Genomic DNA, 12,500 nt, shown 5'->3' on the forward strand with positions numbered 1-12,500 from the left:
GACGACGCGGCTCGATTTCCACGTCCACGTGATCTTCGTACCTTTTAGCGTTCAAGTTTGCGAGTCTCACGCTTGGAGAGATTTCTCTCGCGATGATATTTCGAAAGAAACGAACTCTTCTCACCGAAACGAGATATAGAAGGCCCGGTGGTGGGGAGTGGGCGGAGCGAGACTAAGTACCGCCTCTCGCTCCCCCGCCAATCATCTACTCAACTCTACACGCAGTTTTACGTTCGGTACATGTATCGAGGCACTTGGACAGGTTTTGTATTAACCCTTTGCACTCGAGGCTTCTTTGCTACCGGAAACCGACGCCTCGAGAAAATCCTTCCAGTCGTAACATTCATCCGGAATGGAACATTTTTATATACTTCGCGTACGTGCGTTTACACTCTACGAGAACGTAATATTTAAATTACAATTTAAAAACCACTAAGTTCTCCCGGATCGAAAACAGTACACCGAATAATTACATGGCGATCGAGGATCTCTCCTCGAGTCCAAAGGGTTAATAAAAAATTCGTTGCATCGTTTAAACAGTAGTTGTTTCCAATAACGGTAAATTACACTTTCCTTTCGATAAATAAAGAACTATTTCATTTTATATCAACTTGAAATATAATACTGTAAAGAATATAATTGACGATAACTGTTCGGGTATTGGTATATTCACCTTAAACGAATTCTCAAGGAACAATGGTGTTTCGAAAAATTCACGCGCTTGATTTTCCACTATTTTTCCATCGGTGGGATACCATTGGCGTAAGAAAGTACAACGTTTCGCCGAACGAGTTCGGGAGCATAATTTCCTCGATTATTTCAAGTGTTCCGGATTCGTGTCGCTTAATGCCTACCATTTTAAGCGGAAATTCAACCGGTCGCTCCGGGCCACTTCCCGGATAAGAATGACGTCACGAGCCAGCCACCCCTGCTCCTACGCCATTGCTACGTGCCTCGGTATTCGAGAAGTGACAGTATTCGAGAAGAAACAGAGTAGCTGAACGTTACGATGGGGTTAAATCCCTCGATGGCCTTGAGCGATCGGTTGAACTTCGTATAACAACGAGACACGAAGTGGCTATCGGAGCTTGAGCTCGAATTACGATTTTCAAGGAGCAACAAGTCGAAGCTCCCGAAGCAATTTCGGCCTGGAACCTTTCGTTATCGTTTCACTCGTCTCGGACGATTTTGCAACACCGTAAATCTCGAATATTGTTCCCAATCGCTTATATATACCTCCGTTAAACCTTCGCGACTAGCTACGCAGAATCAATTACGTTGAATCCTCGAAGCCTCGAAGAATCAAATGTTTCTCGGTCGGATTCGCCCCGCATTGGTGTCCTTACGGAGCGTTTCTGATCATTAACAGCTATTCGCCACGTTTTCATAGTACGTCGCGTTGCGTGAAATCGTGGAAAAATAAAATTCGAATTCTAAAACGGCGGTAACGAACGTGTTCGAACAGTGGTTGTTTGTTCATCGAATCGTATCAATAACCGAGGGTTTCTCGGTGAACTGGACGGGACAAGCAAGACGATCCTCGAACACGGTGAAGACAAGGGGGAAATAGAGAAAGAAATAAAGAGAGAGAGAGAGAGAGAGAGAGAGAGAGAGAGAGAGAGAGAGAGAGAAAGAAGCGTAGAAAAAATTAGATAAGGCGAAAACAAAAAAAAAAGGAAAACTCACCAGCACGGATGGCACGAATCCACTCGGCACGGTCTTGCTCGCGGCCAGCGAGAAGGTACAGCGTGTATTCTTGGCCGGCTTCCCGATAGCCCACCTGGAAGGGTAGCCCAGGTGGTATTCCACCCCCGCCTCCGCCTCCGCCTGTTCCTGTCTCGCTGCCTGCCACGTCGCTGCCGACGCCGCCGCCGACGCCGCCGGCGTTGCTCCCGAGGCTCGCCGTTTCAACCACGTGGACGCTCTCGACCGCGATTCTACCTCGTTCCTTGCGCCGCTGCGACAGAGAACAACCGTGTCCCCTCGTTATCGTTCCGAGAAAAACGAGACACCAGAAACCGAGACGCGGCCGGATATACGCAAACAAACCGCGGCGCGGGTTTCTTCCGCTTCCTACGGAAACCTTTACACGCTTTTCCATTCCTACTCGACGCGACCGGATTAAACATCGAAGAGGACTTTGCGTTGCGCGTTACGATACACCCCGCTTACAAGCAACCAATCACATCCCGCTTAACAGCCGAGTAATTTTGTATCGAAGTACGGTGAATGGAATTTACTATGGAGCCAATGTTCTGGAATTTTTCGATCGTATTTTTATTTTACACGATAGCCCCAAAGATGACGATGATTCGAAAACAAAATGAAATTAGTGTCGCGAAAAACTTTTCAATATTCGCGCAAACGTACTATGAAGAACGAAGGGCACTACGCTCGGTGTTAGGGTACACCCCGCTTACAAGCAACCAATCTCCTCTCGCTTAACAGCCGAGTAATTTTGTATCAAAGTACGGGGAATGGAATTTACTATGGAGCCAATGTTCTGGAATTTTTCGATCGTATTTTTATTTTACACGATAGCCCCAAAGATGACGATGATTCGAAAACAAAATGAAATTAGTGTCGCGAAAAACTTTTCAATATTCGCGCAAACGTACTATGAAGAACGAAGGGGACTACGCTCGAGTTACGGTACACCCCGCTTACAAGCAACCAATCACATCTCGTTTAACAGCCGAGTAATTTTGTATCGAAGTACGGGGAATGGAATTTACTATGAAGCCAATGTTCTGGAATTTTTCGATCGTATTTTTATTTTACACGATAGCCCCAAAGATGACGATGATTCGAAAACAAAATGAAATTAGTGTCGCGAAAAACTTTTCAATATTCGCGCAAACGTACTATGAAGAACGAAGGGGACTACGCTCGAGTTACGGTACACCCCGCTTACAAGCAACCAATCACATCTCGTTTAACAGCCGAGTAATTTTGTATCGAAGTACGGGGAATGGAATTTACTATGAAGCCAATGTTCTGGAATTTTTCGATCGTATTTTTATTTTACACGATAGCCCCAAAGATGACGATGATTCGAAAACAAAATGAAATTAGTGTCGCGAAAAACTTTTCAATATTCGCGCAAACGTACTATGAAGAACGAAGGGCACTACGCTCGGTGTTAGGGTACACCCCGCTTACAAGCAACCAATCTCCTCCCGCTTAACACCAAAGTAATCCTGTGTCCTGGAATTTTTCGATCGTATTTCGTTCTACGTGACAGCCCCAAAGATGAAATTAATGTCGCGAAAAACTTTTAAACATTCGGCAAGATTCGCGCAAACGTACTATGAAGAACGAAAGGGACTTTGCACTCCGTGTTAAGGTACACCCCGCTTACAAGCAAGCCCTTCCTTCCCACATAACACCGGAGTAATCCTGTACTGAAATCCGGAGAATAAAATTTCCTACGGAGCTAGTGTCATGGAATTTTTCGATCGTATTTTTAGGTTGTTCGTAAAATGATTTCGTTTTCCAAAATGGAGAATCTATAATTTAATAAAATGTTCATACACTCTAAAAAAATCGTGTTTCATTTTCACCAAAAAAAAAAAAACGAAATGACTTTCCGAACAACCCAATATTTTACACAACAGCTGCAAAGACTACGATGATTCGAACGTAAAACGAAACCAATGCTTCTACTATGTATTACTGGAAAAATGACCAACGGAACGACACAAAAGCAAGAGGTACCTCGCTTCACTTAATTCCTATCCTTTTACTCTCTCCCCACTACCGCTCGCTTCCCACTATTTCTCCGACTCGACACGCCCTCCCTCCCTTCGTCAACGCGATTGGTAGGTGTAACCGTTTCGACCAATAATACACCGCGATTAGGACCACGTGTGCGTACAGGGTGTGGTCGATACACTACGACCAATCGTACCCGCGTTCCTTCCGCTCGTCATCTTTCCAGTTACGCACAGTACTCGTTACGAGAACGTAAATGGATCGTTTCATCTGTCCAACGACTTCTATCGATAACAACGTCTCAACTATCTCAAACAGGGGATAAAATACCCCACCTTCCGATTAATTCGATGTCAAATACCCGAACACGAATAAATAAATAGGAAATTTGAGCCTCGACCGAGTTCAACGGTAGATTTTTCCTCCGTTTTAGAAACGTTCTGCTATCCAAGTACATTTTCTTTTTCGATGCGTCTTCTCCTATCAAAGGTAGACACGGAGATATTCTTTGAACCGCTTCGAGTATACCTGCCTTCCCTCCTCGTTTCGTGATTCCGGAAAGGAGAGTATTCGTAGCTCCGAGATCAAACGATTCGAAAAGTCGGCTCAACGCGGCGTCATGGTAAACTTTCGTTCAAGCATCGAGAAACAATTCGATCTAAAATATCTAACGACTAATATAATGTATCTTTGAACACGAACGGTGAAAAAAAAAAAGAAGAAAAGAATTCTTTCCCGCGCAATTACCAACATCGCGCACGAATTTCATCGGGAAATTCAATTCGATCGCGGCAAACGATCGCGCTCGTTTCGCGTAATTAATTAACTGGTTCGAAAATATGAAAATTCTCATTGGAAAACGTAACCTGACCCCCGAAAATTTCGCTCCCAGGACGAAAGCAATTATTCGTAAAATGGAAATACTGTGAACCGCGTCCATTACGAAAGTAGTATGAACAACGAATCGGGCCAACGAGAAATATTTACACTCTTACTCGAGGCTGCCGATCGGTTTGCGTACCACGGGGGCAGCCTCGGAAAACGGATTGATTGACAATACCATTTGAGTTTTTTTCATATCGGTGAAACACCCGCCGAAACGAAAACCGACAGGTATTCCCCTCGCATCGGATGTATCCGAATGTATACGGGCAAAGGGGTTCCAGATTACGCGAACTGACGTATCCCATTTCGCGTTAATTCGCTCGAACGAAGCGTAAATGATACTTACACGTAGACGTTACTCGTACGAGGTCTTAGTTTTCGTACGAGACTTTTATCGTTGGAAATACAGAGAACACGGAGACCTGGCTTCCTTCCTCACGGACCCTTCTTCCCGAGAAGAACGATGTAGGGTTACATTCCGATTGTACTTTTCGCTAATTTGTTACGTCGCGTTAGTAAAACGGAGAATCGAATTAGGATGCTCGAACGAGTGTAAAATTGTGACACTCGGAACTTACCGCTAACGAATACACTTGGAAATCTTTTTCGTTGATTTTCCTAAGAAATACGTAGAGTTTGTTCCTATGCAGCTTCACCGATTTAAGTCTCGTCCAAAACTGTTGACATTGCCCAATACATCGTTCTCGAGAATCTTTTTTCATTATTTTTCTCACAAAGAGAGATCTATGCGATTGAAATTCCATGAAATTAGTTTCTAATTGTACTTTATACTTTCACTGATAACATTCTCATCCAAAACTGTTGACACTGCCCAATACATCGTTCTCAAGAATCTTTTTTCATTATTTTTCTCACAAAGAGGGATCTATGAGATTGAAATTCCATGAAATGAATTTCTAATTGTACTTTATACTTTCACTGATAACATTCTCGTCAAAAACTATTGACACTGCCGAATACACCATGCTCGAAAATCTTTTTTCATTATTTTTCTCACAAAAAGGGACCTACGCGATTGAAATTCCATGAATTAAATTTCTAATTGTACTTTATACTTTCACTGATAACATTCTCATCCAAAACTGTTGACACTGCCCAATACATCGTTCTCAAGAATCTTTTTTCATTATTTTTCTCACAAAAAGGGACCTACGTGATTGAAATTCCATGAAATTAGTTTCTAATTGTACGTTGTGCCTTCACCGATAACATTCTCGTCCAAAACTAGTGACACTGCCCAATACATCGTTCTCAAGAATTTTTTTTCATTATTTTTCTCACAAAGAGGGATCTATGCGATTGAAATTCCATGAATTAAATTTCTAATTGTACTTTATACTTTCACTGATAACATTCTCGTCAAAAACTATTGACACTGCCGAATACACCATGCTCGAAAATCTTTTTTCATTATTTTTCTCACAAAAAGGGACCTACGCGATTGAAATTCCATGAATTAAATTTCTAATTGTACTTTATACTTTCACTGATAACATTCTCGTCAAAAACTATTGACACTGCCGAATACACCATGCTCGAAAGTCTTTTTTCATTATTTTTCTCACAAAAAGGGACCTACGTGATTGAAATTCCATGAAATTAGTTTCTAATTGTACGTTGTGCCTTCACCGACAACGTTCTCGTCAAAAACTATGGACACTGTCGAACAGACCGTGCACGAAAATCTTTTTCACCGTTTATCCCACAAAGACGGACCTACCGCGAGAGAAAACCCGGAGAGTTCGTTTCTGTGTACTTCGTATCGTACTTTCGCCGATAAAAGCCTCGTTGAAAACTAAGACATCGCTTTGGCAAGGTCTTCTTGTTAGACCGTATTCAGACAGCGTCGTCGTCTCGGCTAATATTTGAATCGAGGTTTTACGCGTACACGTGTTCAATCCTGCGAGGTACATTATATTATACGTCGAAGGGATCACAGCCATTGAAGGGGATCGACAGCGTTTCGCGGGGATATCGGAATAGGGTATTTGAAATTGTTGAGCCAGTTCTCACGACAGCTCCAGACATGGGATTCAACCTTCTTGCAGTGACAAATTACAATAGAAGCAGAGTTCCACTCCGTGGTTGAGCTTATGGGAAAGGAGATAGAGAGAGAGTGAGAGAGATGTTGGACCGTTTGAATGAATTCTACGACACCGATGAATGAAAACCTTGTTTCGTACGTTTTCAGATGGGAAAACTAATGTCTTAACGATAAATACCGTACAATAAATCGTAAATCGACGTAATATCTCCTTGTTAACACTTACATCGAAGGTTACTTCGTGGAGTAGTATAGTAATCCTTGTTTTCGTACATAATATAAAGATATGTGCATTCAAACAGTGCATCCATCAGTCCAATGACAAGATTCTGTAGTTTTAATTGTAGAAAAATCATATATCGCGAGGACAGGTTGATGAAAATAACAAATTTAATTTTACAAAACAATCGATCGCTGTATCTACGTCGATTAGACATTTTTCGTTCCTCTCGACAAGGTAGAGCCTTCTTCTGTACCGTCCTGTATACAAACACAGGATTCTTTAAAAGATGTTTAAACCATGACATTGTCTTCACTCAAACGACAAGATCCAGCACTTTTAATTGTAGAAAAATCACATATAGCGAGGACAGATTGAAGAAGACTCGAGAAACGCATCAGGATCGATCTCGCGCGATCATTTTCGAAAGGGACAGTCGTTTGGTCGTTCGACGAAAGAGACTAAGCGCCCTAAGAAAGAAGACGAATCGATCTTGGAGAGTTGAACCCGATAGGCGTGCATTTCCTTCGATAAAGACGTACGATTTTCACTATCGGGCCGGTCTTATCTTTCCTTCGTTTCGGAATTCTATCCCGGCTGGAATTTCATCTACTCCCAGGCGATAAAATCGCGATAGTTCTTGTCAGAGCTGACTGGTTCCCGCGCGTCCAACTTCGGTCTTTCATTTCACGCTTTCTCTATTAATTCCCCCTCGTCCCCCTCCAAGTGCTTTCCTTCGTTCGGTGTCTACCTTTTTGCCGGTCTCCTTTCGTTCCAACGATGACGACGTAGGAGAAGCTAAGGGATTTGAATCCTTCGGCCTCGTTATCGTCATCCCCGAACTGAAATCCTGTACACACATCCTTCGCCGGATTTTCCAATTTTCACTCCTATCCCCTGGGAGGACTATCTCTCTTATCGTTAATGGAAGAAAATGAATTTCGAGTAAACGAACCTTCCCGACGATGGATTCGCGAAAATGGATTTAAGAAACGAGGAAGAAACATTGGAGATCTTCATCCGCGATTGGTACATCCTCTGTGATTAGTCAATTATAGCGAAACATTAACTTATTCTTAATAGAAGAAAATAAACTTCAGAGAAAAGAATATTTCCGACGATGGATTCACGAGAATGGATTTAAGGAACGGAAACGTTGAAGATCCTCTGTGATTTGTATATTCTTTATCATTAGTCAATTATAACGAAACATTAACTTATCGTTAATAGAAGAAAATGAATTTCAAGTAAACGAACCTCCCCGACGATGGATTCGCGAAAATGGATTTAAGGAACGGAGAGGAAACGTTGAAGATCCTCTGTGATTTGTATATTCTTTATGATTAGTCAATTATAACGAAACATTAACTTATTCTTAATGGAAGAAAATAAATTTCAGGAAAACGAACATTCTCAACGCTGGATTTAAGAAGCGAAGAAGAAACGTTGACGATCTTCATCCGTGATTGATACATCCTCTGTGATTGGTCAATTACAACGAAACATTAACTCATCGTTAATAGAAGAAAATAAATTTCAGACAAACGAACATTCTCGACGATGGATTCACGAGAATGAATTTAAGAAACAGAGAAGAAACATCGAAGATCCTCTGTAATTGGTCAATTGTAACGAAACAATCAAAAATTTACACGCAGCGATTAAGTGATTCAACGATTCGTCTACTCGTCTCGATACAGCCTAATTATATTTGGAAACAATTCAGTGAGTAGGATTCGAATACCTATTGTTCGTCTACTCGACGAATCGAGCTACTCGACTTATTCGAGCCACTTGAAGAGTTCGTCTTTCCAAACCTAATCGTTCGAACATGCTAACGATTAACAACGAGCCAACGGATCGGCTAACGCGACAAATCGTGATTCGAACTCGAAATCGACACATGTGTCACCCAAACCGATCCAATGGTTTCCATCTCTCGGAGTATAATATTCGAAACCGAGTGTCGTCTACAACGTAAACGTTATCGCGAACCATTATCGCACAGTTTCGATCGCTTCTGTCACGAGTTGGTATTATAATGAAGTTACAAGGGATCAAGACACCGCCGATGCTCGTCACATCGACCAAACTCTACCTTAACCCACATCTTAACAAGATACCGGCGTCCGCCAGTTTGACGAGCAATATATTAACCCTAAACCAGACAGAACGTACATAACTGTCGTCAGCGTTGAGCAGACGTCGCCCTCCGCCGAGAGTTATCCCTGTCTTAATTACAAATCGAGATTACCATAGATTAAACAATTCACATTTAACAAGAAGAATTTCGCGACACGAAAATCCCCTTCTTGTGCTTAAGGCGGCGAATTGGATACTTGGAAATCGCACTTGGAAATTTCGAATAATTTATTCCGTGCGTAAAAATCACGGTCCTTCTCCTACGAATTTTCTTTTTGCCTTCTCGTTTTATTTTACAGCTGAAAAATTTGTTTGCGCCAGAGAGACAATACGAGTTATCGGGGTAATTTTGAGTGTGAAATGTACGAGTGTGAAATATACGAGTGTGAAATATACGAGTCATCGGGGTAATTTTAACAAATTCTTCGCGCTTGGTAAGATCGACGTTGAAACAAAATTACTGTAATAATAACCGATGTAACAGTGAAAAAGCTACAGTCTTTCCTGTAATAATAACTTTCGTTGGTAAAGAACATCGTCCCTGATAAGCCAAGGGTTGAATGGTTAGAAAATGATGGAAAATCATCTGAAGATGATGTACAATTTCTTGAGGCGATCGCGATGCTTGTTCGATTTTAATAATAATTTTAAGACTTATCGACGCGGTGTCGACGCTTCCGTTTTTCGTCTTGGAAACGCGCCGCAAGCGTCCACGGTACTCGAACCACCGGGCTGGGAAGAAAAATCTTACAAATTGTTGGACGATATTGTATCGTTTAAACAGCGAGACGTCACTGTCCTCGTGCCGAGCCCTCCAATCCGCGGGACGATCGTAAATCACGGGATGACGCTCGCAAAAAGCGCGCTTCCCGGACGAGGTGATAGCGCGAACCGAGCGAGACGCGTTTTTATCTCCGCGGTGCGAAGCAGCGAAACGTTCGCGAACGAAATAATGAAGAATAACACGAGACCGTGTAAAATTGACGCGCGGTGTTTTGTAGTGGCCCGGTCACGTTTTCATGGGACGTTAAATCGCGGGTAAAAGGACCCCGAGCTTTGGTTTCTTCGTCGTAGAACTTTCGGTGACGGTTTCCTTCGGGAGCTCCGGTGAGAGAGGAAGAGGGTGACAGGGGTTGAGAGACGAGGAGTGAGATGGAGAGGGAGAGGGTGAGAGGTTGAGAAGTTGAAAGGTTGAGAGAGAGAGGGAGAGAAGTTGAGAGATTGAGAGGTTGAGAGACGAAGAAAAAGAAGAAGAGGGAGAGATGGTGAGAGGTTGAGAAGTTGAAAAGTTGAGAGAGAGAGGGAGAAAAGTTGAGAGAGAGAGGGAGAAAAGTTGAGAGGTTGAGAGGTTGAGAGGTTGAGAAACGAAGAAAAAGAAGGAGAGGGAGAGATGGTGAGAGGTTGAGAAGTTGAAAAGTTGAGAGAGAGAGGGAGAGAAGTTGAGAGGTTGAAATGTTGAGAGAAAGAAGGAAAAGAAGGAGAGGGAGAGATGGTGAGAGGTTGAGAAGTTGAAAAGTTGAGAGAGAGGGGGAGAGAAGTTGAGAGGTTGAGAGACGAAGAAAAAGAAGGAGAGGGAGAGATGGTGAGAGGTTGAGAAGTTGAAAGGTTGAGAGAGAGGGGGAGAGAAGTTGAGAGGTTGAGAGGTTGAGAGGTTGAGAGACGAAGAAAAAGAAGGAAAGGGAGAGATGGTGAGAAATTGAGAGATTGAAAAACAAAGAGAAAGAGAGAGGAAGAGAGGTTGAGAGGTTGAAATGTTGAGAGGAAGAGGAAGAGAGGTTGAGAGGTTGAAATGTTGAGAGAAAGGAGAGAGGTTGAGAAGTTGGAAAATTGAGAGACGAAGAAAAAGAGGGAGAGGGAGAGATGGTGTGAGATTGAGAGATTGAAAAACGGAGAGAAGTTGAGAAGTTGAAAGATTGAGAGAAAGAGGAGAAGAGGTTGAGAGGTTGAAAGAAATTGGAAAACGGAGAGAAGTTGAAAAGTTGAAAGGTTGAAAGAGAGAGGGAGAGAAATTGAGAGATTGAAAGGTTGAAAGACGAAGGAAGAGAGGGAGGGAGAAAGAGAGATGTTGAAAGGTTGAAATGTTGAAAGAGAGAGGGAGAGATATTGAGAGGTTGAAAGGTTAAGAGATTGAGAGACAGAGAGAGACAGAGAAAAGGGTGAGAGGTTGAGAGACAGAGTTTGAGAAAAGAAAGAGTGAAAGAGAGAGAAGAGAGAGGAAGAGGAGGAGTGAGAAAGGGATGTAACCGCCCATTACTCTTCGTCTCGATGTCGTATCTTTCTTTACCTCTGTCGATGAGTTTACCGTCTCCTCCGAAACGTCTGTAAAACGAGACATTATCGGCCATTTGGCAAAACGTCGAAGAAAAGACAAGAAGCAACGCGACACCTCCGTAGACAGAGCCACTAATATACCCCGTGAAGCAAAATTCGCGATACAAACCAGATCGGGGTGATTTTCAAATTGATCCAGCACGCGTGAACGTAACCAATAAGTAGCGTTACGCGTTCAAATACGTTTAAAGTGTCCTCAACGAAACTTAAAAACGCGTTAACAGGTAAGCATCGATTGTAAAAACGGTTATCCTATTTTTAACACGGTCGATACGAATCGAGTATAATAACACCTCGGTCGGTTCGTTGATTCGATCTTCGTGAAATTCCCCGGATTGAAAAATTCGTAAAATTCAACGATTAGCGAAATTTCGATTTCCAAATGTTATTCGTCGATCGACAAACGAAACGTGGCGCAACGTGCACGTTTGCAAATGGACTCGGAGGAACGCGCGAATGGATTTGCGGATGACGCGCGTTAACATCGATGGCGCTGTACGCTGCGATATCGCAATTAAATAAGTTATTTACTAAAATTACTTTCGCATTTATAATTACTTCCGTGCGATCGGTTGGACAAATCCAGAATGCGGCGTAAATGCCACCCGATGAATGTTTAATTCGCGTCGATTCCATCGATAAAACTGCTAATCCCTCGATTTTCGACATTCCACGCTAAATACTGTGCGGTACGAATCGCTATAATTTCGCGAATATACCGAAACAGGAATATATCGAACTGATGTGTATCACCGATTACGAAACGTTGCACTCGTAAGAAACGAACAACTCCAACGAGATATTCTCGCGGTGTAGAAATTTGAGTAATTTTATTTATAAAAAAACGTAAATTGAAGCGAAACGACAAGTTTTCGACACTGAACTTTATATGTTTTAGAAATTATCGGACTAAACCGAAGATCGTATTCAAATTATATTTTTCTTATATTCTTTATATACACTGTGTATAATTCGTGTAACGAAACCTTTCGTTAACGGAGACTCTAAATTATCTTTTCGAAGCAGCAGGTCGTAAAGGAAGTATGTCGGAATCTTGAACTCGTCGATTGAGTTTCTCCGTGACTTCTAATTGCATTCGACTCCTCGCTTCCTGATTAGTCGTTAATGCACTGATCAATATCC

The 12,500-nt window shown here is 42.3% G+C and overlaps 1 protein-coding gene across 1 annotated transcript in view; it reads right to left on the reverse strand.

The window, feature by feature from the left end:
* The window catches only part of Btk29a (tyrosine-protein kinase Btk29A), a 361,771-nt gene that overhangs the window by 331,073 nt on the left and 18,198 nt on the right, over positions 1-12,500 (reverse strand). Inside the window, exon 3 of the mRNA XM_076307587.1 lies at positions 1,687-1,957. Within this exon, the coding sequence (XP_076163702.1) occupies positions 1,687-1,957 (271 nt within the window). The remainder of the gene's footprint in view (positions 1-1,686; positions 1,958-12,500) is intronic.

This window comes from Ptiloglossa arizonensis, chromosome 3 (genome assembly GCF_051014685.1).
Source record: "Ptiloglossa arizonensis isolate GNS036 chromosome 3, iyPtiAriz1_principal, whole genome shotgun sequence".
Lineage (NCBI taxonomy): Eukaryota > Metazoa > Arthropoda > Insecta > Hymenoptera > Colletidae > Ptiloglossa > Ptiloglossa arizonensis.